At 35.1% G+C, this 27,013-nt stretch overlaps 1 protein-coding gene across 6 annotated transcripts in view; it reads left to right on the top strand.

The window, feature by feature from the left end:
* Positions 1-27,013, top strand: part of VTI1A (vesicle transport through interaction with t-SNAREs 1A) — a 354,061-nt gene that overhangs the window by 50,941 nt on the left and 276,107 nt on the right. For all 6 annotated transcript variants that reach the window (XM_014851157.3, XM_014851159.3, XM_014851156.3 and 3 more), the window contains exon 4: positions 25,953-26,030. In XM_014851157.3, coding sequence (XP_014706643.1) covers positions 25,953-26,030 — 78 coding nt within the window. The remainder of the gene's footprint in view (positions 1-25,952; positions 26,031-27,013) is intronic.

Genomic DNA, 27,013 nt, shown 5'->3' with positions numbered 1-27,013 from the left:
GTTTCACTTCTTCATTGCCATTTGGATACCTTTTACTTCTTTTTCTTGCCTAATTGCTCTGGCCAAAGCCTCCAGTACTATGTTAAATAAGAGTGGTGAGAGTGGGCACCCTTGTCTTGTTTCTGTTCTCAGAGGGATGGCTTTCAGTTTTTCTCCATTGAGTATGATGTTGGCTGTGGGTTTGTCACACATGGCCTTTAATGTTGAGATACTATCCCTCTGTATGCATTTCATTGAGAGATTTTATTGTAAATAGCTATTGGATCTTGTCAAATGCTTTCTCTGCATCTGTTTAGATGATCATGTGGTTTTTTATTCCTCATTTTGTTAATGTGGTGTATCATATTGATTGATTTGCAGATGTTGAACCATCCCTGTGTCCCTGGTATAAATCCCACTTGATTTTAGTGTATGATCCTATTGCTGTATATTCAGTTTGCCAATATTTTGTTGAGGATTTTTACATCTATGTTCTATTTACATCTGTTGGCCTATAATTTTCCTTCTTTGTGTTGTCTGTGTCTAGCTTTGGCATCAGAGTGATGTTGGCCTTGTAGAATGTATTGGGAAGTGTTCTGTCTTCTTCAATTTTTTGGAATAGTTTGAGAAGGGTAGATATTAAATCTTCTTTGAATGTTTGGTGGAATTCTCCAGGGAAGCTATCTGGTTGGTCCTGGACTTTTATTTTTTAGGAGGTTTTTGATTACTGTTTCAATCTCTTTACTTGTGATTAATCTATTCAGATTCTCTATTGCTTCTTGATTCAGTTTTGGGGGGTTGTGTGAGTCTAAGAATTTATCCATTTCTTCTAGACTATCCAATTTGTTAGCATGTAGTTTTTCATAGTATTTGCTTATAATCCTTTCTATTTCTGTGGTATCCATTGTAATTTCTCCTCTTTTATTTTTAATTTTATTTGAGCCTTCTGTCTTTTTTTCTTGGTAAGTCTGGCTAAGGGTTTGTTGATTTTGTTTATCTTCTCAGAGAACCATCTCTTAGTTTCATTGATCTTTTCTACTGTTTTTTTGGTTTCAATTTCATTTATTTCTGCTCTAATTTTTATTATTTCCCTCTTTCTGCTGACTTTGGGCTTTGTTTCTTCTTCTTTTTCTAATTCTGTTAGGTGTAGTTTAAGGTTGCTTATTTGAGATTTTTCATGTTTGTTAAGGTGGGCCTGTATTGCTATGAATTTCCCTCTTAAGACTGCTTTTGCTGCATCCCATATGAGTTGGTATGGTGTGTTTTCATTTTCATTTGTCTCCAGATATGTTTTGATTTCTCCTTTAATTTCTTCAATGATCGATTGGTTGTTCAGTAGCATGTTGTTTATTCTCCACATATTTCTCACTTTCCCAGCTTTTTTCTTGTAGTTAATTTGTAGTTTTGTAGCATTATGGTTGGAAAATATGCTTGATATGATTTCAATCTTCTTAAACTTATTGAGGCTTGTTTTGTTTCCCAACATATGGTCTATCTTTGAGAATGTTCCATGTGTACTTGAGAAGAATATGTATTCTGCTGTTTTTGAATGGAATGTTCTATATATATCTCTTAAGTCCATCTGGTCTGGTTTTTCTTTTAATTCTACTATTTCTTTGTTGACTTTCTGTCTGGATGATCTATCCATTGATGTAAGTGGGGTGTTAAGATCCCCTGCTGTTATTGTGTTGCTGTTAATATCTCCTTTTAGGTCTGTTAATAGTTGCTTTATGTACTTTGGTGCTCCTGTTTAGATGCATATATAATTGTAAGTGGTATGTCCTCTTGGTAGAGTGTCCGTTTTATCATTATATACTGCCCCTCTTTGTCTCTCATTCCCTTTTTTATCCTGAAGTCTACTTTGTGTAATATAAGTATGGCAACACCTGCTTTCTTTTGTTTGCCATTAGCTTGGAGTATCATCTTCCATCCCTTCACCCTGAGCCTGTTTTTGTCTTTAGACCTGAGATGTGTTTCCTGGAGGCAACATATTGTTAGGTCTTGTTTTTTAATCCATCCAGCCACTCTCTGTCTTTTGATTGGAGAATTCAATCCATTTACATTTAGAGTGATTATTGATATATTAGGGCTTAATACTGACATTTTGTCACTTGTTCCATATTTCCCTTGTTTCTCATCCCATGTATTTTGGACTGCCAGTTCAGTTCGGTGGTTCTTTATGATGGTTTTCTCAGTTTTCTCTTTATTTATCATTTGTGTCTTTGTTCTGACTTTTTGTTTAGTGGAGACCATGAGGTTTGTGTAAAAGATCTCATAGATGAGATAGTCTATTTTCTGATGGCCTCTTATTTCCTTAGTCTAAGCCAGTTCCATCCCTTTCCTCATCCCCATCTAAGTTATCGTTGTCAGAACTTATTCTGTTTTGTGTTGTGAGTTTGTGGTTAAAATCAAGTGATTATAGTTATTTTTGATGTTTTCCTTCCCTTTATCTTTAATGTTATAATTAAGTGTTAGCTAACCTGTTCTGATGGAAAGCTGCAATTTTCTGATTTTTGTCTGCCTATTTATCTCCTTGCTCAGGGCTTTGTAAACACTTTTTTTTTAATTTATTTATTTATTTTTGGTATGGGGGCTGTCTTGTTCATTTCTTGGGGGCGTGGGGTCTTGTGGCAATGAACTTCTGCAGCTTTTTAAACAAATTTTTACTTGTACAATACAGTATTGTTGACTGTAGGTACAATGTTGTACAGCAGAGCTCTAGAGCTTATTCATCTTGTTTAACTGAAACTTTATGCCAGTTGAATAGTAACTCCCCATTTCTCTTCTCCCCAGTCTCTGGCAACCAACATTACTCTGTTTGATTCTATGAATTTGACTATTTTAGATACCTCACAAAGGTGGAATCATGCAGTATTTGTCTTTCTATGACTGGTTTACTTAACTCAGCACAGCATCTTCAAGGTTCATCCATGTTGTCACATATTGCAGAATTTCCTTCTTTTTGAAGGCTGAATAGTATTTCATTGTATGTATCTACCACATCTTCTTTATCCATTCATCCATTGATGGACATTAGGTTGTTTCTAAGTCTTCACTATTGTGAATAGCGCTGCAACAAACGTGGGAGTGCTGATATCTTTTCAAGATACTGATTTTGACTTTTCTGGATAAATATCCAGAAGTGGGATTGCTGGATCACGTGGTAGTTCTATTTTTAGTTTTTTGAGGAACCTCCACACTATTTTTCATAGCAGCTGCACCATTTTGCATTCCAACTAACACTATGCAAGGTTTCCAATTTCTCTATATCTTCTCCAACACTTCTCATCTTTTGTTTTTTGATAATAGCAATTCTGACAGATGTGAGGTGGTTTTGATTTGCATTTCCCTGATGATTAGTGACTTTGAGCATTTTTTCATATAGCTGTTAGCCATTTGTATATCTTTGGAGTAATGTTTGTTCAAGTCCTTAGAACATTTTTTAATTGGGTTATTAGTTTTTTTGCTATTGAGTTATTGGAGCTCCTTATATATTTTGGAGATTAACCCCTTTTCAGATATATGGTTTGCAAATATTTTTTCCTATTCCATAAGTTGCCCTTTCACTCTGTTGATTGTTTCCTTTGTCATATCCATGAAATCATTGCCAAGATCAATATCATGAAGGTTTTCCCCTATGTTTTCTTCTAGGAGTTTTATGATTTCAAGTTTTACATTTAAGTGCTTAATCCGTTTTGAGTTGATTTGTGTATGGTGTACAATGAGGGTCCAATTTCATTCTTTTGCATGTGAATATCTAGTTTTCCCAGCATCATTCATTGAATAGACTATCCTTTCCCCATTGTGTATTCTTGACACTCTTGTCAAAGATCAGATGACTGTATATGTGTGGATTTATTCTAGTTTTTCTATTCTCTTCCATTTATATGTCTCTGTTTGTGCTTGTCCCATACTGTTTTGATCGCTATAGCTTTATATATATTTAGAAATCAAGAATTGTGATGTCTTCAATTTTGTTCTTTCTCAAGATTTATTTGGCTATTTGTGGTCTTTTGTGATTCCATGTGAATCTTAAAATTGTTTACTTTATTTTTGTAAAAAATGCCATTAGGATTTTAATAGGAGTTGCATTAAATCTATAGATTGCTTTTGGTACTATGAACAATTTAACAATATTAATTCTTCCAATCCATGAACATGGGATGTCTTTCCATTTGTGTCTCTTTAATTTCTTTCATCAATGTTTTGTAATTTTCATTATACAAATTTTTTGTTTTGTTTTGTTTTGGCACTATTGTTAATGATATTTTCCTAATTTCCTTTTCAAGTAGTTCCTTGTTAGTGGGTAGAAATGCAACTGATGTCTGCATGTTGATTTTGTATCCTGCAACTTTACTGAATTCATTTATTAGTTTTAATAGTTTTTTCATGGAGTCTTTAGGGTTTTCTATATATAACATCATGTTGTCTTCAAACAGGAATGATTTTACTTCTTCTTTTCCGACTGGGATGCCTTTTATTTCTTTTTCTTGCCTAACTGCTCTGACTAGGACTTCCAATACTATATTGAATAGAAGTGGCAAGAGTTCACATGATTGCCTTGTTCCTGATCTTAGAGGAAAAACTTTTCAATCTTTCAGCTTTAAACTCTTGATCATGCCTTTCATGGCCTTTTATGATGAGCCCTTTCCTCTACCTACTGTTCTTAGTCCCTTTGTCCAGACATGTCAAAGTACCTCAGTTTATAGTGTTGTGCATCATGTTTTAGGCGTTAATTATTTTATATATGCTATTTCCTTGTCCTGAAATGCTTCTTCTCTCCTCCTTTTCCACCTGATAAATGACTCATCATTTAAACCCAGGTCACACATCTTCTCCTTTGGCTTTACAAAGGAACCACATTAGTTCCTTCTTTTCTTCCATTGTACTGATATAAACCTCCATTTTGTAGTACAAGTGTACACTTATTGAAGTCATTTGTCTTCATGCCTGCCTCCCCTGGTATCACTAAGGAGCTCACAGTCCAGGAATCTGTTTTATTAGTAATGCAATAACTGGCATGTAGTGCTGCTCAAAAAATTTTTGTTAATTGGATGAATCAGTGAATAGCACAGGACTCCAACCTATAATCTTATTTAGATTTGTTATCCTCTCTGGTCTGAGCATGAGATGGTCAGTAAAACTTTGTGGCTTTATTAATTAATCGAATTTCTTCCAAAAACTAGTAGTGATTCTTATTTTATGTCTTAATAACATATTCAGTTTTATAACTAATTCAAATATATCTGGTCTTTTGTGGTAAACTATTTTAATAACTTTAAATCTTTCTATTTTCTATTAGGTAAATTCTAGGTTAGGGTTCTCAAAAGGCATTTCCAAAAAAAATCAAAACCAAAAAACAAAGAAAAAATGAAATAAATAATAAATGAGATATCACTTTCAAAACCCTTTTCTCTCCTTATCAATACTTTTACATACTTTGTTTTTTAAGCATACTATATTAATAGTCACATTTTTCGAGAACTCTGTAATTTAATTACTAATTGGTAATAAAAACTTTTTTCTGGCTGGCTATCCTTTTTTTTCCCCATAAATCTAAAGTTTTTACATGAAAAATTTACCTTTAAATTGAGTAGTAAGATGGTTTTTGTTGGTTGAGGATTACAAACATCTTATTTTCTAAAATAATGCCTTAAGAAAAAATGTACCTGTTTCTTAAAAGAGATAATGCATGAGTTTACAGGAGTGTTGAGCATAGTTTGTATGTCAGAATTTTTAAAGTAGATATTTACTTCAGTTTCTATGATCTTATGTCCTCCAATTTCTATGATCTAAATCCTCCAAATAAAGATAATGTGATTAACCAACTTTGAAGTTCAGTAACAAAATATGTATCTGTACATGTTTCCTAGAATCCTTACTTTTTTAAATCTAGTATAATATTTTACTTGTCCTCGATAAATCAGAGATTAGTATTTGCAAGTTATATCTGTGACCTCCCACTCAACAATCCCTACAAAGAAAGAAAGACTTACATTAAATCAAATGGAATTGAATGGCTAACCAATGTGATAAAGGTGGTGTACCAGAAGGATGCCAGCATATGATTTTTACGTGTGTGAATTTCCTATGAACATGGCTACTGACCCACTGTCATCAGGTCATGCATTTTTAATTATTTTTCTAAAAATGAGACAAGATTTGTGTATGTCTCTCTTCATTTTCTCCCCAACTGCTGCTTGTGACTAACAGTATGATCTTGTCTTTATTAGCATTGTCTCTAGACCCTGGAATCAAATGTCCACAGCTCACTCAGGAATGGGGAGATCTTGACCTTTTCAAGAAAGTGTGAACTCTAATTTGATATAACTATATGCACTTTTTAAAAAAAAATGGTAGTTTAGAATTAAGCCTACTTATTTTGTTTCTTTTAACACAACTAACTTGACTTCTTTTTCATTATTTTATTTCTAGTCTTGGTATCCTGCAAGCAACTGATTCCCTGTTTTTACATCTTGGTTCCTTAGGAATAAACAAAACAAAGAGTTTCTATGAAAGTTTGGAGTATGCTGTTAATTTAAATTGCTTCAACTTTCTCTCATTCCTGAAAGAAAGCAAACAAATTTTCATGTTGCCTATTGTTTTTCCTAAGAAGGTGGAGGATTCTCATTTGATAAGGTGCTAATTTTGTAATTACTGAAATCTAAAATTTTGATATTGAGCAAATGTTTTCTTTAAATAAATTTCCCAAATTTTCTTCCACTAGCTGATGGTGGCTTTAGGAGAGATTTTAAGAGGACAACCCTGATATTAATGTTTAACTCGTATGGGGTGTATGATAGAAATATCTTTTATCACTTAATTGCTTGGTTTTGAAAGTTTCATTGCTTATTGTTATCCATGTGAAACAGTGCATTTATATTGTCATCCCTTGGGTTTTTAGTTACTATTTCTTATTTTACCCACGCATATAAGTCTGATGTCATAGATCTGCAGGAATTGTGAATGGAAAAGATTTATTGGATTACTTATTCCTTCTTGCAGAGTCCAAAGTGTGATTGCTCCCCGTGGCACACTGTTCAGCGTTCTGAGCAAGCCACTTTACTTAATGAGTCTAACATGGGGATTCCTTCTTTTTTCCCTTGGGAAATTGCTCTATGGTCCAAAAGATCTCACTGGTTTGGAATTTTTCTTAATCTCATGTCTAAAATGTCCCCATTATTTAAACTATCCTGCAAGGTATTCATAGGCAAGTGCTGAAACATCCTAAAAATATAACCTACAGTTCCTGTTGCATTGTTGGAAACCTTTTACCCATCAGATGCTGGAGATCATGGTGCTAGTAATGATGAAGATGATTATAGTTGTGATGATTACAAAGATGTACAGGGGAAATTCTCCCTTCCACCTCTGTTGCCCATCTCAGTTCCCCATCTTACCCTCCCCCAAATCCCCAATCTAGGTAACTACTGTTATTAATTCCTTGTGTATCTTTCCAGCGTTTCTTTACGTACATGCAAGCAAATGCAAATGTACATTCTTCTCCCTCCCACCTTTAAATAACAACAGCAAAATGGTGTACCATACAAAAGACAGCATAAACTATCAATACTATTCTACGCCTTGCTTTCTTCACTTTTCAGTTGATCTTGGAGAACTTTTCATATCAATACATAAAGAACTTACTCATTCTTCTTTTTGTACCTGAATAGCATCCTAATGTATGGATGTACCAGATTTATTTAACCAATCCCATGTAGATGGCTTTTGGTATTGCATGTAGTGCTGCAGTAAATAACTTTGAAATTTGTCATTTTTCATGTGGACAAAGATCTTAAGAACTAGAATTACTTCTTCAAAGAGTGTATGCATTTGCAATATTGATAAGCCTTTCACAATTGTCCTCTATGGGGGATGTCCCAATTTATACTCTGCTTGGCAATGCATCAGAGGACTGTTTACTTACAAAATGAATTTTCACTTAGAAAATGAAGTATCAAACTTCTGGATATTGGTCAAACTGATAGGAGTAAAGCGGGTAGTTCATTATAGTTTTCATTAACTTTTCTCATGAATGAGATGGAATGTTTTCAGCAACTGTTCTTATCCTTTGCCAGTTTTTTGCAGGGGGGTGAAGTGGGGGGGAGTGAGAATGGGTGGTTGTTAGTATTTTTCTTATTAATTTCTAAGTGTTCTTATATGTCTTGAAGATCAGCCCTTGATCAAAACGGAATTTGCAAATATGTTTCCAGTTTATAGTTTGTCTTTTGATTTTGTTCAGTCAAACACTAAATTTATTCTTTCTTTATTCTATATTTTGCCATTCAAAACTTCAATTTTCTGCATGGTTGAAATTATCCATCTTTCATGGTTCTACATTTAGAATCATGGTTAGGCTTTTTCACCTTGGAATTATAAATGAATTAAGTTTATTCCTGGTTATTTTACCTTTTATATTTTTACCTTAAATGGGAACTTTTCTTCCATTATGTCTTCTAACTGGTTGTTGTTTGTAACTGGTTCTTGTTGTATGAATTGATTTCTGTATTTTAATTTTGCAGCACGCTACCTTATTAAATTCACTTACTGTTTGCAGTTTCAGTTTATTCTCTTGAATTTTTGTGATATACAATTATATCATCTGTATGTAGAGATGGTTTTTTCTTTCCAATTTTACACTTCTAACTACTTTTACTGATCTAATTATGTTTGCCAGTATTTTCTGTAAAATGTTAAATAATAGTAGTGTTAACAGTCACTTTGGTTTTTTCTCTTTTTGAAAAGCAGTTTCTTTGGGACATAGTTAACATATGTTTGACATATATGTGCCCATGTATATACATAGTGAGTGTGTGTGCTTGTTCTTTGTTCCTTTGGTCTTTATTTCTTGCCTTCTTTTGAGTAAATCACATAATTTGTATTATGTTCTATCTCCTGTATTAAATTTTTAATTATTCCTCCTCATGTTATTTTATAGTGGCGCCTGTAAGAGAATATAATGCATGTCTTTAAGTGATTACAGTCTGCTGTGAAACATTATCACAATACCTCATGGACAGTGTAAGCCCTTGCATAGTAGAGTTCCATTCACCTGTCTCCGACCCTCTGTCCTCTCGTTGTCTTGTATTTTATTTCTACATGTGCTCTGAGCCTCATGATATATTCTTAGAAAAAGTCCTTTATATTTACTCAGATATTTATTTATATTGGAGCACTTTATTCCTTCATGCAAATTGCTGTTTCCATTTGGGGTCGTTTCTCTTCAGTCTAAAGCACCCACTTTAATATGTCTAGTTGAGCAGTTCTGCTGATTATTAATCCTCTCAGGTTTTATCTGACCAAAAAAAGTCTTTATTTCACTATCATTTTTGAATGTTACTTTTACAGGATCTTGGCTTTTAGTTTGATAGTCCCCCCTTTCTGTACTTTAAAAGTATATTTTCATTGTCTTCTGGCCTCCATTGTTTTGGTGAGAAGTCAGCCATCATTTGTGTCATTTTTACCCTCTGTATGTAATGAACCATCTTTTATCCCCTGGCTGCTTTTAAGAGTTACTATTTATCTGTGTTTCAGCAGACAATTTAATTTCATTGTACCTAGGTCTGGTTTCTTTGTAGCAGATGCGAACCTGCTTGTAATCCACTGAGCTTCCCAGACCTGTGAGGTGATCTTTTTCAGCAGTTTTATAAAGGTTTCTTCCCTTATTGATTCAAATATTTCTTCTGCCCCATTTCCCTCTTTTCCATCTTTGACTCTAATTACAAATATGTTGGGTCATTTAATATTATTTCACAGTTCTTAGATGCTTTTCTTTTCTTTTTTCACTTTTTTGTATCTTTATTTTAGTTTGCCTATCTGTTTTTAAGCTTACAGATCCTTTCCTTTGGTGGTTCCAGTCTGCTCTTAAATTCATTTAAAATATCATATTTTAATTACATTTTGATGCAATATTTTTTGTGCTGTCATTTCTATTTGGTTCATTTTTATAGTCTCTCTTTCTCTACTGAAATTCCCTATCTCTTTGTGTGTATTGTCCATTTTTTCCACCATATCCTTTAGCTTTTTTATGATAGTTATGTTAAGGTCCCTGAGCGATAATTCCAACATATCGATCATCTTTGAGTATGCTTCATTGGCCATGGGTCACATTTTCTTGATTCTTCGTGTGTCTTATAATTTTTTATTGTATGCTGGATATTTTATATAAAAGAGCAGCAGGAAGTGAACTAAGTAACATTTTATCCAAAAAACAAACCAAACAAAGAAAACTACCCCCTTTTCTTTCAGGCTTCTATGGTGGAGTGGCTAAATAAGTCATTCTGACCTCTGTGTGGGCTGTGTGTGGACTTGTTTGGCAGCTTCAGTTTAATTCACATATTTTGAGGCTGGAATTAGAATTTTCCTTTCAGCAGAGCTTGAACTCTGAGCACTGGTAAGTTTCCACAGATCTCTTTCTGCTTTTCAGCTGAGCGACCATCTTTTTCATTTGTGGAAGATCCTTCTCTCTGTTTTAAGCTCCAGAGCTACCCTTTTGAGTCTCTAGGGAGTTCTCTTTGCTCTCCAGCCTTGTTCCTGGCTTTCTGATTCTTGGCAGATTTTTTTCTGCCCTGCTACATAAAGCGAACCCTAGAAGGGTGGTTGCCTTACACTGTTTGAAGATGCAAAATACCTCAGGATTTTCTCTCAGCTCTCCTGTTCCCCTTTTCCTACTCTAACCTTTGTTGGCTGAAATGTTGGAATGCCTCAGATAGGTTTCTATCAGCTCTCCTGCCCCATCCCTAGCCTACAGTAGCCAAGATCTCAGAGTTCTTAGCATAGACTTCTCTTAGCTCCACCGCCTTGCACCCCATCTTCAGAGGACCAGCTAGCTGCCTTAGAATTCAAGGAGATCTTGCGTAACCCAGGGCAGCATCTCTCTCAGCAATCCTACCATTCCCTGAGCACTCGGTGATGACCCATAGGAAAGCATTGGTTGGTAGACTCTCTACCTCACTCTCTGGCTCAGGCTTCTTGAAATCCTAACCTGTTGTGCCAGCCCTGATGCCGCCCTTAAAAGTTTGCTCAAAATTTGACTGGTTTCTTCTTACCTAGATCTATGGAGGCTTCCTCTACTCTACCAGGAATGAGGATAGCCATGGAGCTCTTCTTATAAGAGCTATAAAAGGCTCTCTGGAATGTACTTCACTAGGTTTTTTTTTGTGTCATCAGCTCTCTGATGGGTTTTAAAAACTATGATTTTGTAGCTTCTCTAACTTGTTTTGTTTGTTAAGGTGAAAGCAATGGGCTCTTGTGACTTTCTATGTCCTTTGGGAAGCTGAAGTCCTGTGTTATTCTTTATGTAGCCCTGCCTTCTCTACTTCCCTTAATAAACTGTGTCTGGGAGGGCTCCTGCCAGCAGTCTCCTTGCACCTGTTCCCACGTTCATTGTTTCAAACAAAGCATATAGATTTTGTACTTCAGAATGAGTCCCTCACCTTCAGGAAGTGTATTTTGGCTGGTGCTTTCTGAGCTCAGCTATTATTGAGTACTCTTATCATCCTTCATGCATTTTGTCACCTTCTCCAAATGGCTCTGAATGATCTCATCTGCTTTTGGACACCTCTCCACATATTTTTGGATCTATGAATAATATCTATTTTCTAGTTTTGCCCAGAATAGAGAGTTCAGAATATGTTTGTTCTTATTCCCTACTCATCCACCATCCCGGGGGTAGGAGGGGGAAGGAGAGGAAAAAGTGATGACTTGGAGGGAATCAGTTAACTTAGGCAGCTGTGTTCATATTATGAGCCCCATTTAATCATTACAACAAAGTATGTGTTTTTATTTCCTATATGCAGATATGCAGACTAAGATTCAGAAAAGCGAGACAGCTTCTCTGCAGTCACATAGATAATAACTAGCAAGACTAGGATTTGAATCCTAGTTTAACTCATACTGTTAAAGTGCTGATAATGAAGCACATTATCTTTGAAGCTTGTAAGCTGTATTACTGTCTGAATTCTTCTTCGGAGTTTGGGATAACATATACAAGTATTTTATCTTCTGGAGACAGAGCAAAAGGGTGAATGAGAACCTAAATCCTCAGAAAATATTGAGGCTCAAAGCAGAGAAAATCAAGTTCAGATATAAATAAAAAGAGTTAAAAGAAAAACGACCAAAGGTGGGAAGCAGAATTGAGTTCCAAGAGCCAGGAGGAACTAGAATGGAATGGCAGTCTGGTCATTATAATTGGGAGTTTGGGTGATAACTGGGAACAGAAGTGAGGTGCCCATGTTGGCTATAGGTGTGTGAGGCTATCTTAAAGAGCTGAGGGGGCAAACCCAGAGTTTTATATGCTAGAAGAATAGACTTGCTGGCATTCTTGATAATAATAATTATTATAATTGGAGCAGTTATTTTTCTTTAATTCCTAATGTATGCTAAGCACTATACTAGCTGTTTTATAAGCTTTACCTCAGCTAGACCTGAGGTACATAGGGGTTCAATAACTTGCTCACTAATCACAACTAGAAAAGGACAAAGCTGGGATTTGAACTTGGGCTCATCAGTACCCAACCAAATCGGAGGCCTTTCTAATTTATCATATAGTTTCTTCAAAGGACGAGAAAATAATTGTAATAGAAACTAGCCCCAAAACTCAAATAAAAATTAATACATATAAATAACATTAAATGTATTCAGAGCAGAAATAAGAAAGACCAGAAAAAGGAGTGACCTCCTCAACTTTACGTATTATGAGTAGATTGGGTACACTTTGCTTCATGTTAGACTCTGGAAGAATCTACTAATGTCCATCTCTGAGTCCAATTGAGGCTACCATGCCTAAAGATAATTCAGAGAAAATTCTGGGGTGGGCCCCTTAGATGATTGAAGGGTTGGAAAATTAGACAGATGAAGAAAGGCCCTGGAATCATTTTCGCTAGATGGACAGTTGCGGAGTTGTGAAGTGTCTTCAAGTCTGTGAAGAGTTATTATGCCAAGTATGGTCAGCAGCTGTTGTTGGTCTCTACTTTATGTGTAACTATAGTACCATAGATTTAACTTTAATCTAGGGAAATAATTCCTAACAGTAACCAGTGACTGTCTGTAAATCTCATTTGTGGGAGTCAAGGGCCCTCCTTCCTGAGGTCTTCATAAGATACATTCAGTGTGCGATGATGTAAGGGGCAAGGGAGGCACAGTAGAGGACTCTCAAGGTCCCGTCCAGCCCTCAGGTTCTATTATTATTGCGTATTTATAGAACACCAAAATTGGCTGTGTTCTTTTCAGAGAACAGAACTGTTCAGTCCCTGTCCAGGCCTATCACAGTCAAAATTAGACAGATCAGCAATACCTTGGTTGCCAAATCAAGTCAAAGTTTAGTGGGCACATGTCGAACTGTCGGAGAGCGTGTATTCTCTTTAGGAACGTTAGAGCATGACCTAAGAGAATGGTAAAAGGTCTTTCGTTAGTGGAAAACACGCTAATGAGATTTGTGTTAGGTTCCTCTAGGCACTTTTGCTTTAAAGAAAATCATGTATTATTATCTTTTAAGCAACCTAATTTAGAATCTCAGGCATTAGTTAGTTGTAGAAAATTAGCCTACCAGGAACCTCTACTTCCTTCTCCCACCAACCTTTTGACACTTCTTAATCATTTTAAACTTTTTGTTTAGAAATAATTTCAAACTTTCAGAAGAGTTTAAAGAATAGTACAAAGAACATACATATGCTCTTTACCTAGATTAATTTATTAGCATTTTGTTCCATTTCCTTTATTATTTGTGCATATTCTCTATCGATCTGTTTCTACATATATGTCTATTTTTTTCTGAACCATTTGAAATTAAGTTGCATACACCATGTATCTGTTCATGTTTTTACAGTAATTTAATTTTATAACTTTCTTCAAAGTGAAAATAATTTTTCTCAGATAGCTCTGTCATTTACCAAAATGTAGAGGCAACTTGGAACATTATATATCACCTTGCTTTTGTCCTCCTATCTATTTTAATTACCATTCATGAGCTCCTTTTCCCGCCTTGTATCTAGAGTATACTATTTTTTCAGATTGTTCTTTAATAAAATCTCAATAAAATCTCAAGTCTTGACATAAGCACCTGTTGCCACAGCATGCAATGTTATAGTTTTGCCATGTGACATATTACAGAATTTTGTAAAGTGCTAGATTCTTTTACATAATTTTAATTGAAGAAAACTCATTTTCAAAATGTAAATATTTCCATTTGAGTAACTGAACTAATTAGATTTCTGTTTAGTAAAATTACATGGATTCAACTGAAGTTGTTGACCTTCAAGTTTATTTTCTATTTCAGTTTAATGTGGATTCACAAGTTGAACTTGTGTGTTTGCTTATTTCCCTCACAGCGGCTTATGATTCCACAAGTCTAAGACTGGATTTCACTGGAGGGGTAGCCGCATTAGATCCAGAATGAAGACGCAGCTTATAGAAAAGAGAACGGGATTCAACTAAAAAACATATATATGAGGGGAGAGAATTCAACCATTTTAGATACTTATGAGCTAACTGATATTATTTTCAAGTTGTGAAAATTTTATTACTGTACTTTTGTTGATGTAATTTATCAGCATCTTTAATATCTGAGATTAACACTAACTTTGAATAGATCAACTCATTTTTCCAAATAGTCTGAGATATGGAGGAGATTAAGTATAACTGTGGTGAGGTCAGTTCTGTAAAGTTTTCAGTGGTTCTTTGTGAATGTTGAAGACACAGAGCCAGAATTAATTTAGGCTTAGGGAGAATGATGGTCCTACTACTCATATCGACAGTTTTGTGGGCAGAAGCACTACCTGTATTCCTGGAAGGACTACAGATCAGAGAACAAACTCAAAATGCAGCACAGTGTCATCTTCTTCAGGTACCTAGTGAATTTTGACTGAGAATTTTATTGGTGAGCCTCATTTTCCTCTGATAACGTGTAATTCCTGTCTGTTAGTATTTTTTCTTGTATGTTTATTAGCATTAAGTATACTATGTGCTAGCTTTATTTTAGACCACTGCCAGAAAATCCACAGAATTAGTTCCAAGGATATATTTTTTCTGTGGCACCCACATGCAGGATGTGCGATCTACAGTAATTCTCATTCATTTGAAATGCAGCAATTTGTTACTGTCAGTAGAGGATAGGTTTGTTGTTTTAAATTGCTGGATTTTGTTTTTGTTGGTATGTTCCCCAATACAAATTGAATGGCTGACAAAGATCTATTTGTATGACAGTTCAATCTAGATAAGTGCCCTCTGTTGCCTAACAGTACAATTTGGGGTCTCAGAGATAAAAGAGAACTGAATGCCAGCCTTGTAGCAGAGCTTCTTCATGCAGATAACAGAAGTAATCCATATTCCTTAGGTCCAGAAATGAGACAGACAAAGAAGAAATATGCATGCACATCATCTTGTTTGAAATGGCGGTCTTTTAGCTTCTACATAATAAAAAATGGGAATAATTCCTAACTTAGGACAACAATAAAATAGCTGATATAAGATATACCTATATTTGAAATTAAAGAGAAATGTGGTATTGACTTAGAAAGTTGGAGAGAGGTCTGTCGCTTAGCATTTTCCCATAGTATATTAGCTTTTGTTGAATTAATTTGCTTTCTATTTCAACATGCCTATTCTGAAATGTTATATGTTTAGACAGTGGTTCTTTTATAGCTTTGATATTCTGCTGGAGATAGAGTTGAAGGGGTCTCCTTTACTCCCCAATATGAGGAGCTGAGAATTTGTACCTATTGCCTTACCTCTGCCTAAAAAAGTACCAGTCTTTCCAAACAAGTATTTCTCAAATATAATTCATATATAAAAAGAAGGATGAAATATGCAGTAACAACAATTATGAGGAAAGAATTGGGACTAGTGCATGAGGTAACACACATCCTGGAAATATGGCTCCGGGCTCCAGTTGTAGATATTCTGAAAAATAAGAGTTTAACCCATAGGGCTTGGGGATTGATTGGATTAGGGGAATAAGGGAGACAGTGGGGTAATTTTTAGGTTTTTATCTGGGGAGACTATGTGCACAGTAACACTATACGTCAAATTAGGAAAAACAGGAAGAAGAGCAGTATATAGGAGAAAGAATTATGCCTCACTTTGTCTGTTAAGTCTGAGATGTTTTTAGGTTATCTAAGACACCCAGTGGGAATTAGATTTGTGAGCAGAATAAGCAGAAAACATGTTTTTCCCAGCCTCTTGGTAGTAATTAGAACAATGGGTATAGATGAGATCATTTGGATGAGTGAGAAGAGGGCTAAGGGTGGAGACGTAGTGCATACTGAGAGAGAAGTTACGATGAAGGAGACTGAGAAGGAGACACGAGAAGGATAGGAAGAATTCCAAGGGAGGGTGGTGCCGTAATTGCTAAGGAGGAAGTGGGCAACAATGTCAGATGCTATTGAGAGGTCAAATGAAAAAAGGACTGAAAAATGGCCATTGGAGCCAAAGTTGGTACAATCTGAGCAACAAAATAAATAAAGTGGTATTGGATTATAAATCAGAGTATAAAATGAATATCCGTGAGTTCATACTGACATCAATAAATGATTGAATAATGATTGAGTAGACAGATCTCCTATGCAGAAGAATGCCAAATAATTTATGTAGATACTTCTTCTTCAAGGAAGTGGAGCATAACTCCTCACTCTGTAAATATGGGCTGTACGTAGTGAGTACACTATGGGAAGGGGAAAAAGAGTAGCTTTACATTGGAGAAAGCTGACAAACACTACTTCAGCCAGATGATCGAGGTCAACATCAACAGTGATAAGTCATGTCGATGGTATGTACCTTCGATTTGATGTGATGAATACGGCACTTTATCTCTCTGGTCATCCTTGCAAAAACATAACCTCAGTCTGGTCATGGGAAGAACAACAAACAAATCCCAATTGAGGGACATTCTACAAAACACCTAACCAGTACTCTTCAAAACCGTCAAGGCCATCAAAAACAAGAGAAGTCTGAGAAATTGTCACATCCAAGAGGAGACCAAGGACACATGACTGCTAACCGTAACGTGGAATCATAGATGGTATCCTGGAACAGAAAAGGAATATTAGGTACTAAGGAAATCTGAAAAAAGTATGGACTTTAGTTAATAATAATGCGATTTATTAATTGTGACAACTGTACCACATTAACGTAAGATGTTAATAATAGGGAAACTGGATGCGGGTTATATGGGAACTCTGTACTATCTTTGTGGCTTTCCTGTAAATCTATAACTATTCTAAAATAAATAGTTTGTTTAAAAAATGGCAATGGCTTTGTCAACTAGGAAGTCACTGGTGATCCTGGGGAGTCCTGTGGCATGGTAGGAAAGCATCCAGTTTGCTGTAAGTTGAGAAGCGGCTGGGACATGAATAAGTGGAGTTAGTGTTTGTAGAGTACTCTTTCAAGAAGCTTGGCTAAGAAGGGAAGGATAAAGAGAGGTTGAGCACTGGCTGAGGAGAGTAGTATAGGGTGAAAGAACATTTTAAATATATAAAGCTGGAGTACACTTAAATATGTTTATATCCTTAAAAGAAAGAACCAGTAGAGTGACACATTGAAGATAGAAGGGACAGAACATTCAATTGATGAAGCAGAGTCCATGTGTAGGCAGGATATTATTCTATTCAACTGAAAATGGGAAATCTTTTAGGAAGAATATGTTGTTTATGAATCAGGTATGTATATTTATATTTACTTTATTATATATTATAGTTTTGGGTCACTCTGATATAGAACTAATCTTCAAAATGTTTCCATAAAGAATTTGGGCTCAGGGCTGGCCCAGTGGCATAGTGGTCAAGTTCGCATGCTCCGCTTCAGCAGCCCAGGCTTTGCAGGTTTGGATCCTGGGCTCAGACCTCTACACTGCTCACCAAGCATGCCGTGCTCTGGTGGTGTCCCACATACAAAATAGAAGAAGATTGTACAGATCTTAGCTCAGGGCCAATCTTCCTCACAAAAAAAAAAAAAAAAAATGAGGCTCAAAGAATTTTGCTTTATTGCCTAAACATTACAGTTTTATTGGCTATATTCATAAAGCCTTAAAAGGCATATTGTACATCTCTGAATTATGAGCACTATAACCTCACTATAACACAGCGTATTCTATAATAAAGAATCTGGACAGCATGGGTCCAAAAGTAAGTACCAGAAAAAAAATATATAAAAATTGTCTGCCTATAAGATAGCTGGTTTCCATCTAGAATTTTAGAGTAACTGTATAGGGAGTCACCAGATCCAATGGATGAGCAAGCAGTTCTTAACACATCTTAATAACTGGTGTGGCTCCTCTCCTGCCATGTGGCTAAATTATTGTTGCTTTATGGTGCAGCCTTTGAAAATTAATCTTGAAACATATCTAAGTTACATCCATAGGTGGGGTTATGACTCACCTCTGAGATCAGATGTTTTATTCTGTCAAATAAAACATTCTATCTTAAGCCTTTGTCACCCTTGAACTTTCAAATTTATTGTTGTCAATATTCCAGATGTTGGCAACAATATATAAGTAAAGGTTTGTTTTTTGTTTGTTTATTTTGAAGGAGGGTGACAGGAAACAAAATCTACAGATGAATCAACTTTCTAGCTGATGACAAATTCATAGAATTAGGCAAATTATGCAGCCAACCCTGCCAGGGGAATGAGTGATGGGACAACCCCAGTCTGTCTTGGTGTCAAGATTCTGTCCTTGTTCTACCTGCTCCTTCTCAGGTGTGTGGCCTTGGAGAGATCACCCATCTAGCTTAGAACTCATCTCTAAATATGTAAGCTGGTCTAGATCATGCCTCATGTAACTGTCAACTGTAAGATTCAGTCATTTATGTGATACCTCAGTATCAGTTACACAGACTCCTCAGGATCATTTGTTCTTGGATGTCAAAATTAATTGAAATTACGGCTATAGACAGATTTTCAATGAATGATTCTTTTTCCTTCCTAATGCTAAGTATATTATGTAGGGAAACCTGGATACAAATTAATTATATAAATTTATATACTTTACTTCAGTAGTTCTTTTAAAACTACAAATGAAGCATCTGTTACATAGCATTCATTTGTCAGAGTATCATTTTCCAGTGGGAGTATATAGGGTATTTATATATCACTATCAAACCAAATAATGAACATTTTATCATTTTGATTATTTCAAGCATAGTCTATAGGGCTATTTTATTTTATATTCACAAAGTCTTTAAAGAATTAAATTTCCTATACTGCATACTTAGACTATTCCAGATGTTGACAACAACATCTGGGCATTCTATCATGAGCTGATTTTCTGAATGAAGTAACTTAATTATTGATTGACAAGCTAACATGATATAAGACACAGCCACACTGTGTTCAATAGCAGTGTCAAAGTTGTAAACTACAAGCATGTGCAAGTAAGTGGGGCCACGATACTAATTCAAGTTGCATTTTGAAACGCTAGTGCTAAACTTAAATTTCAGGCTTAAGTTTAGAAATGCTGGAGGAGGAAATGAAGAAGTGCAGTTACACGATTTCTGGGCTCTCTGTTTTGCAAATCATTAAATGATGTAGCAGCAATGTGGTCAGAGTTCCGACTATAAATAAAAGTCTATTCTAGCATTGTGAAGCACCAATAGAGTTATTATTCCATATGGATTGCATATGGATTTATGTGAGTCAATATGTGTAGATATACATATATAACCTCATCATATGCATATATCATTCATATGTGATATTATAGCTAAATTTTAAAAAATAAGAGAAAATGTGGTATAATTTATCTTACTATTTACAGCCAAAACATAAATATCCATTTCAAACGTGTAAAATATTTTTGAAAGTACAAGCAAAAATAATAAATGAGTGATTATAACAGAAAGATGTTAGTATTTAAATTTATTTCAAAAAAAATTTAAATATCTTTTCCTGGTATTACATACTCAAGAACAATGGGTTATTTCACTGTTCTTACAGTAACCTGCTTTTCCAACTGGTGGTAGCCTAGCAGCAGAGCGTGTTAGTATTTTCTTTCTGGTGGCTTGCATATGGTCCATTGGCCATGAGTTTATGATAGAGAGAAAGTGTGCTTCCCCTTTATTAATGCTGCAGTATTGGTGACATGTGGCATGTGCACTTTCCAGCGAATGAGCTTGACCTTTAACTCTAAACAGTCCCTTGAGCAAGGGCAAGCCATGTTTAGAGGAATGATTACTTAGACGAAACAGATTGGAACTTAATTTTTCTAATGACATTAAAGAAATGCAGTAAAGTTTTTCCCATTGAAAGTTGTCCAAAAATTGTAGCACCATAAAATAGGGAATTGGGCAAAACAATGTAGTGGAATTACTGGGTTAAATAACATGAACTTTTTAAAGCTACTTTTGGTATCATTTTCTAGGAAGGATGCACTAATTTATACAAACCAGTATGTGTACTGGTTTTATTGCAAACTTTCCAATATTATCAACTGATATTTAGTTGCACATCCTTTGCAAGGTGTCCATATCCAAGGTATTTTGATAGATTTCCATTTGTTTATAATATTTAAATCCTTACAATAGCCCTGGGAAATAAATATTACCACCATTCTTTGAGAGATTGAGGAAACTAATATTCAGGAAACTTAATTTGACCAAGATCATATACTGAAATGTTATCTCTGTTCTTTTTTTCTCAGTGCCCTGTGCTTTTTTGTCCTAACAACTTTCCAGGGGTCAATTTACCTAACGGTTTACTTTTCCTTTACTTAAATCATGTAGTATGATATGTTTTAATCTTGTCACCTTCTACTAGAAATTAATACAGCACAGAGAACAGTGTGATAAACAAAATTTCATAAATTCCTTTTTATTGTTTTCACCAAAATTTAAGTTTTCTGAATTGATGAGCCTTTTTAAGTCCTGGGTCAGAGGTGTAGTGATGAAAAGCTGAAATTGGCCATGGACAAAGAGAAGTGAGGTTAAAAATGGAATGCTTTGTGTCAAAGATAGATGCATTTTAGAAAATGCCATCTGGGCATTACAGAAGTATGATATTATTTAATTAGAACCAGATAAAATTAAGTAAGAAATGAATGCCAGAAATTATATGACTAGCTAATAAATATAATTTCATGGTATTCTGTAGATATCCCAAAGTGTTAATTATAACAGGAGCAGTTAAATTCTTTAGAGCAGTTAAATTCTTTGGCTATGAAAGCATGAGAGTTTTTAATAGATGTATCACCTGGTAACCTTGGGCATTATTAAATATATGGAGACTGAAAGACATGGTAGAAGCAATGGAAAAGTCTGGCCAGACTGGGTAATTTGTTTTAGACCTATGGAGAAATCTATTAACCATTTCTTCTATAGACCAATTTGATTAGGAAGTAGGAAAAGCTGTTCTTTCATTACTTACTGCACTTTGTATCAATTATTTGGCTGTCTGCAGCACATAGATTAGAATAAAGGGCTTTCTTAGTGTTTGTGAATGTTGTGGATTGCTGATTAGTAATTAAAGTACTGAATGAAGAAAATTAGGCCAAAATTGAATGGGAATGAGAAAGTCTTAATTCTGTGATACAGATGTTAGAAACAGATTGTCTTGAGCAGCCCATTCAACATAGTGACATTCTGCATACCCATCGAGTGTTTGCCTCCCATGTAAAACTCAAGTCGAATGCCTTAGAGATGGTTTCCTCTCCCATGCCTTGTGATGTAGCTGTATGGGTATTAATTTAGTGAAATATCCTGTCTGCCAGGTGTGGGAACTAGCTGATTTTATTGTAATACCAGATCATTACTTAATTCATATGCAACAGTGTGCAGCACATGGAAAGCATTATAAATCTATTTACAATGTGGCTGGTCTGATGATAACATTGTATTAAATTCCCAGGTGAGGCAATTTAAGCAATTGCTTTGCCATGTGCACGCCATGGAAATTAAATTCTCATATACGCTTAGTAATAAACCAACTTCATTGTTATGCTTACGCTCGCGGTGGGTTGTAGAATCCTCATTCTGGTTACGTATACCCTGTTTCACATGTAGAGTCATACAGGAGGTGGAACCACAGATCACAGCTCTTAATGAGTTTAAGCTAAGTTAATTCATTTTGTTTCTAGTTTAGCTGTGTCTGTCCAGGAACATACTCATTTCAGTTGGGAAATGTTAAGTCTTGGGTCAAGTAGATAAATTGTTGCAAGCCAAATTTCCAGAGAGAACTGAGCAAGTGTATTTGTTTGAACTTGCTTTAAGAAAATTAGCCAATCAGTATGCAAAAGTTCTGTTCATATACTGAGTGAAAACTGCTTGGAATTGAAATTCTCGCTTTCATAACTAAAGACTCATGTTCGTCATCAGTTTATAATAGCCATTGCAACTTTGTGCATCTAACTTCTTAGGGATAACAATCAGTTGTTAATTTGTCATATTTTTTCTATAGTTCACATTTGGTCTGTATATTTTTCTGTCCAGCTGTGTCTCGTCCACCTAAGTGTATAAATTAGAATAAGTTTTACACAAACACACAACTAAAAGTGAGGAATGCTCTTGTATTTAACATTGTATGTGTGTGTGTGTGTGTGTGTGTCCGCATGTGGCAGTATTGTCACTTGAAGCTTTTCCACCCTTATGGTACAGACCCGAAATTGCAATAGATTACAAACTGCGGAGAGCTTCTGTCTTCTCCAGAAGCCACACATAAAGCACCAGTAGACAGTGGTAACTGACAACTAAGACTAAAAATGTTGACAATTTCTTGATTTGCCTGGTTAGCTTATGTATAGAAGTCATTAACTATTTATAAAATGCATTATGAATTGGGTTCCTTCAAACTGTAGCTGAGTGTGTGACATTTCCAGCTCAAATTCTCATGCTTGCATTTGGCTAAAGTACAGATTTTATACAGTTGATAATAAAGTAAAAATAGTTTATCAAGATACAGTAGATGCTTCAGTTTCATTAACTTTGAATCTTCCAAATTAAAGTATGACATAGTACTTAATAAAATAAAGTGAAGTTTTTAAAAATTCCATAAAAGGTAAAATAATTTACTGATGTTTTGGAGGAAAATTATCCATAGAATAAGCAGTTTGTCATTCAAAGGAATTTGCCTTTTTTGGTATTCAATTCATTTAGTGATGATCCTACAGGTTAAATTATGGTTGATTACAATCAGCTTACTTAAAATTTCAAACCATAAAAAATTAGAAGAAAATACCAATGTCAGGCGTTTAAATATAATTCTTAATAAAGCAAAGTTTTGATTTTTAAAAATTTTTGTAAAATGATACTTGAGTGTAAAGAGTTCAATTGTCAGCATTGGTTTATCATTTTCATGAGGAATAATTTCTGATATTTAAAATGAGTTGTCTTTTCGTTCTTCAAGAGAATTCAGTCCTATCAGAGAACATTTTGTAAACTCAGTGTATCATTTGCTCAATTACACCCAGAAAGCCATCCAAATGACCAGTTTTTACCATCCCAATGTAAAGAATGACATTTATGGGGACCACCCTTCAACTGTGGATAAATCTTTAGTTCCCCTATTACTGAGCATGCACACTGTTAACTGCTGGTTTTCAAAAGCAATGGATTCTAACCAAAACAAGATTAGATATTTAGGGATTTACGTTTACAATTTTCTTCTTCTTTTGAGGTATGGTAAATCAAAATAAGAATATAATGTAATTGAACAATCTATGCCAATTTGTTGGCATTTTGGTGAAAAAAGGGAAAAACAAAAACAATCTCCATATGATATTCTTGCATACTGTGGAATGTTTTAGTCCCCCATAGTGATGAAATGAATAATTAAAAAGGCAGCTCTGATACCACAGCCTGTTTAAAGGTTCTCATTTCCTTTAATGCTGTAAAATACTTTTGCTTAGCTAGTTTGAAACTTCTATAGTGGGGATCTCCAAATGGGCAAAAGAAAGGTTTGGCTTGATCTAAATATTGTTGTAAGGCCATGAAGTGTACTGTCCTTGTAATTTAGCATTTTTCAGTGCAATTCTGTATGAAGTCAATAGAAATAGCTAATTAATAGTGGCTTCAGTAAATACAATAAGGAAACCAGGTTTGAAGTAGTTTGCTGTTTGTCGGGGTAAGAAGTCTGGCATATTCACAGTTGAATGAATTGGGTCACTCCTGAATTGTTAAGACATCTGATATAGTTGTCATTACTGACCTCAGGCTAATGACTTAACTTTTCTACTTTGTCTTCTCTGCAGCATTGTTGGTGTTATTTATCTACCCACAGTCTCACTGCATTTGCTAAAGTGTAAGATATACATTTGTGGCAGGGAAGGGGGCCTTGGGGTGGAGACTCAAGGCAGGGAAGGGATGCCACCATCTCCTTTTGCACTTTTTGTTACCTTTTTCCTGAGTGTATCCAGAGGGCGCTAACACAGTGAGGAAATTCTGTGTGGTAAATTGAGCACTGAGCTGTGAGTCAGGACCACAACATACTGGTCTCAGTTTAACCAAAGCTACCTTTAGAACTCCGTGAGACTGAGTTGTTTTTGTTTTTGTTTTTTTTAAATAAAGGGGTGTCTAGATTAATTTATTTTTATTTATACTCCATTCAGCCCTTTTCAACTGGGTTCTGCCAGAGAGTTAAGCCCTAATGCCCTAAGGCTTCTGTTCTATGTAATGAGCTAAATTCTCTCTTATGTACCATCCTTGGGAGAATTGAGAAAATAGATGCTGAAATAATTTTCTGTGTTTTGTCATTCAGATAAGGAATACCAATTGAGAAAGGCTGCAGCTTTCAAATGATTTAAAATCTATTGGTTTTTCTTGTTGAAAGTCCTTTTAAATTCTAATATAATATGATTTTTACGTCTAAGATATTATGATCTCTAGGTGGCAAAGCAGTGTTACTCATTTACTAGTTTAAAAATCTAATCAAAAATCTTGTTGAGTTCTACTCATGGATTATGGATAGTCTTTTTAAAGTACAATAATTTTTCAGATTGTAGTTGAACAGGTAAGAAATTTTAAACCTTAAACCGTAGACTCCAAGTGAGAAAAGATTACTGTTTCCCACTGCCATTTTTTAATTGACTGATTTGCTTAGTTAGTTCAGAAGCAGAAAAGACAGCAAAGTAACCTGTAAATCTGCATTTGAGTCTGCAATAGTGATGCTGAAGTAAGATCTGAGGACAGCACTCTGGCTTCACAACTAATTTTCAGAGCCTTTTAGCTTTTAAAAATGTGTGTACATTTAGATAACCTGGATGATTCATGAATTACTTACAGACATATCCCTCTGACTTTACAAGTAAAGGAGATTTCTTGTAAAACAAAAATTTTAGTGTGTGAAACGTTGACTCATAGCCCACTTGTCTTTATTTGCTGGGATTGGGGAATTTAATTTGTTTTCACGCACGCACACACACACGCACTCCCATTACTTTTCCCTAGGCCATTATTTATAGGGGACTTGGAGATATTTAAATTATTGTTTGGAAATGGGATGGGCTTTTAAATTCCATTTCTTTCTGGTTAGTAACATCACAATAATGAAGGAAATACAGATGTACTATTTTCCAGGCATTCTAGTGTATAGTTGCAGATATAAGATTATCCTAGAATTAGAGATTTTAAAAGATTTATATTGTATAGTGCCTTTCCTGCCACAATATTAAAGACCCCCATATACTCTTGTTTTAATTGTAATCTGGTGAGTTTTGCAGATTATACAGCTCTATAGCAGTCTTTCCTTCAGTTTAGTGGTCTTATTTGAATGACTATATATGGAATAATATACCAGTTTGGATCCGTTTGTGAATATTAATAGAGTACTTCCACAATGCAGAGTTTTCTTTCATTATTGGCACTTGAAAAACTTCTAATTTACATTAAACTTTTCAAGTTCAAGAACTTTACACAACTTTGGTTTGCAGATTTTAGCAAATAGGTTTCCATTAGGGGGCTCTCGAGGTTTGAGATGATCAGCCTTGATACCAATAATGCTTCGAAGCCTTTACTTTCCAACGTTCATCTTGCTCTCTCCCTTTTTGTTTTGTTTTATAGAAAAGGTCACGGATCGCCTACAGTGACGAAGTACGGAATGAGCTCCTAGGGGATGATGGGAATTCCTCAGAGAACCAGGTAGAATGCTAATCAGGAAGGCCCGGTGGGTGGCTGGAGGGTGAAGGAGGTCACTGGCACACTGGGCTCTCAAGCTGCTCCTTAACAGTATTAGCAGCAACTCATGTGGAAGCGATACTGTTTAATGCAAAGCTGGAGTCTTAATCAACTTCAAAATGTTTCTTGGAGATCTTACATTTAACCCTTTACCTTGTGATCACTGTCTGCTATCTTAAAAAAAATCTTTTCTTCTCTTTTCTTTATTATTTAGTACTTAAGGAGTAACTTGAAACACACTGTTTGCAGACAAAGCCAGGGTCTTCACCTCAAACACATGTAAAAGGAATAAAAAAGTACATAATGCAGCTTTGATAATAATGCAGTATAATTAAATCAACACTTGCAGCAAAACAAATGAAAGTAGAGCTTTCAAAATTCAACAGGGCAGCTCCATCTCCTATTGTGCAGCTTCTTAAAAATACATTCACCAAAATGCAAATTGTAAGCACCAGTGTGGAACTTGGATACTCATATAGAGGTCCTGCCTCTGTCAAATAATAATAATAATAATAATAATAATAGGAGAAGTCTTTTTGCAGTTTAAGATCTGCACAGGCAAAAAACAAGATCGAATTTCTTCTTAAAAGGGTCGTACAACTTGGCTGTCAGTTCTCATTGGCTCACACAATAGTGTCATGAGTTTAATTACTTATCCCACTTCTTTCTTTGAATTAATGCTACAGACTTCATTAATTCATAATGAAGATAATGTATCTGACTTTAAAAAATGTTTCAAGAACCTCAGTGTAGAGATGACTCTAAAAATGTCTCAAACAATTAGTGACCGATTCTCTGACACTTTACAAAAACAAATGATAGGTAACTTCAGAAACAAGACCTGAACGTGTTTATTAATTTTACTTCAACAAGTATCGTAAAGATCTCTACTCTGCCTAAATAAAAAGGAATATAAATCATTCAGTGAGTAAACCAAAATTTTAATG

The sequence above is a fragment of the Equus asinus genome, chromosome 2 (assembly GCF_041296235.1).
Source record: "Equus asinus isolate D_3611 breed Donkey chromosome 2, EquAss-T2T_v2, whole genome shotgun sequence".
In the NCBI taxonomy this organism is placed as follows: domain Eukaryota; kingdom Metazoa; phylum Chordata; class Mammalia; order Perissodactyla; family Equidae; genus Equus; species Equus asinus.
Note: the sequence above shows the minus strand (reverse complement) of the source record. Positions and strands in the feature narration are given on the sequence as shown.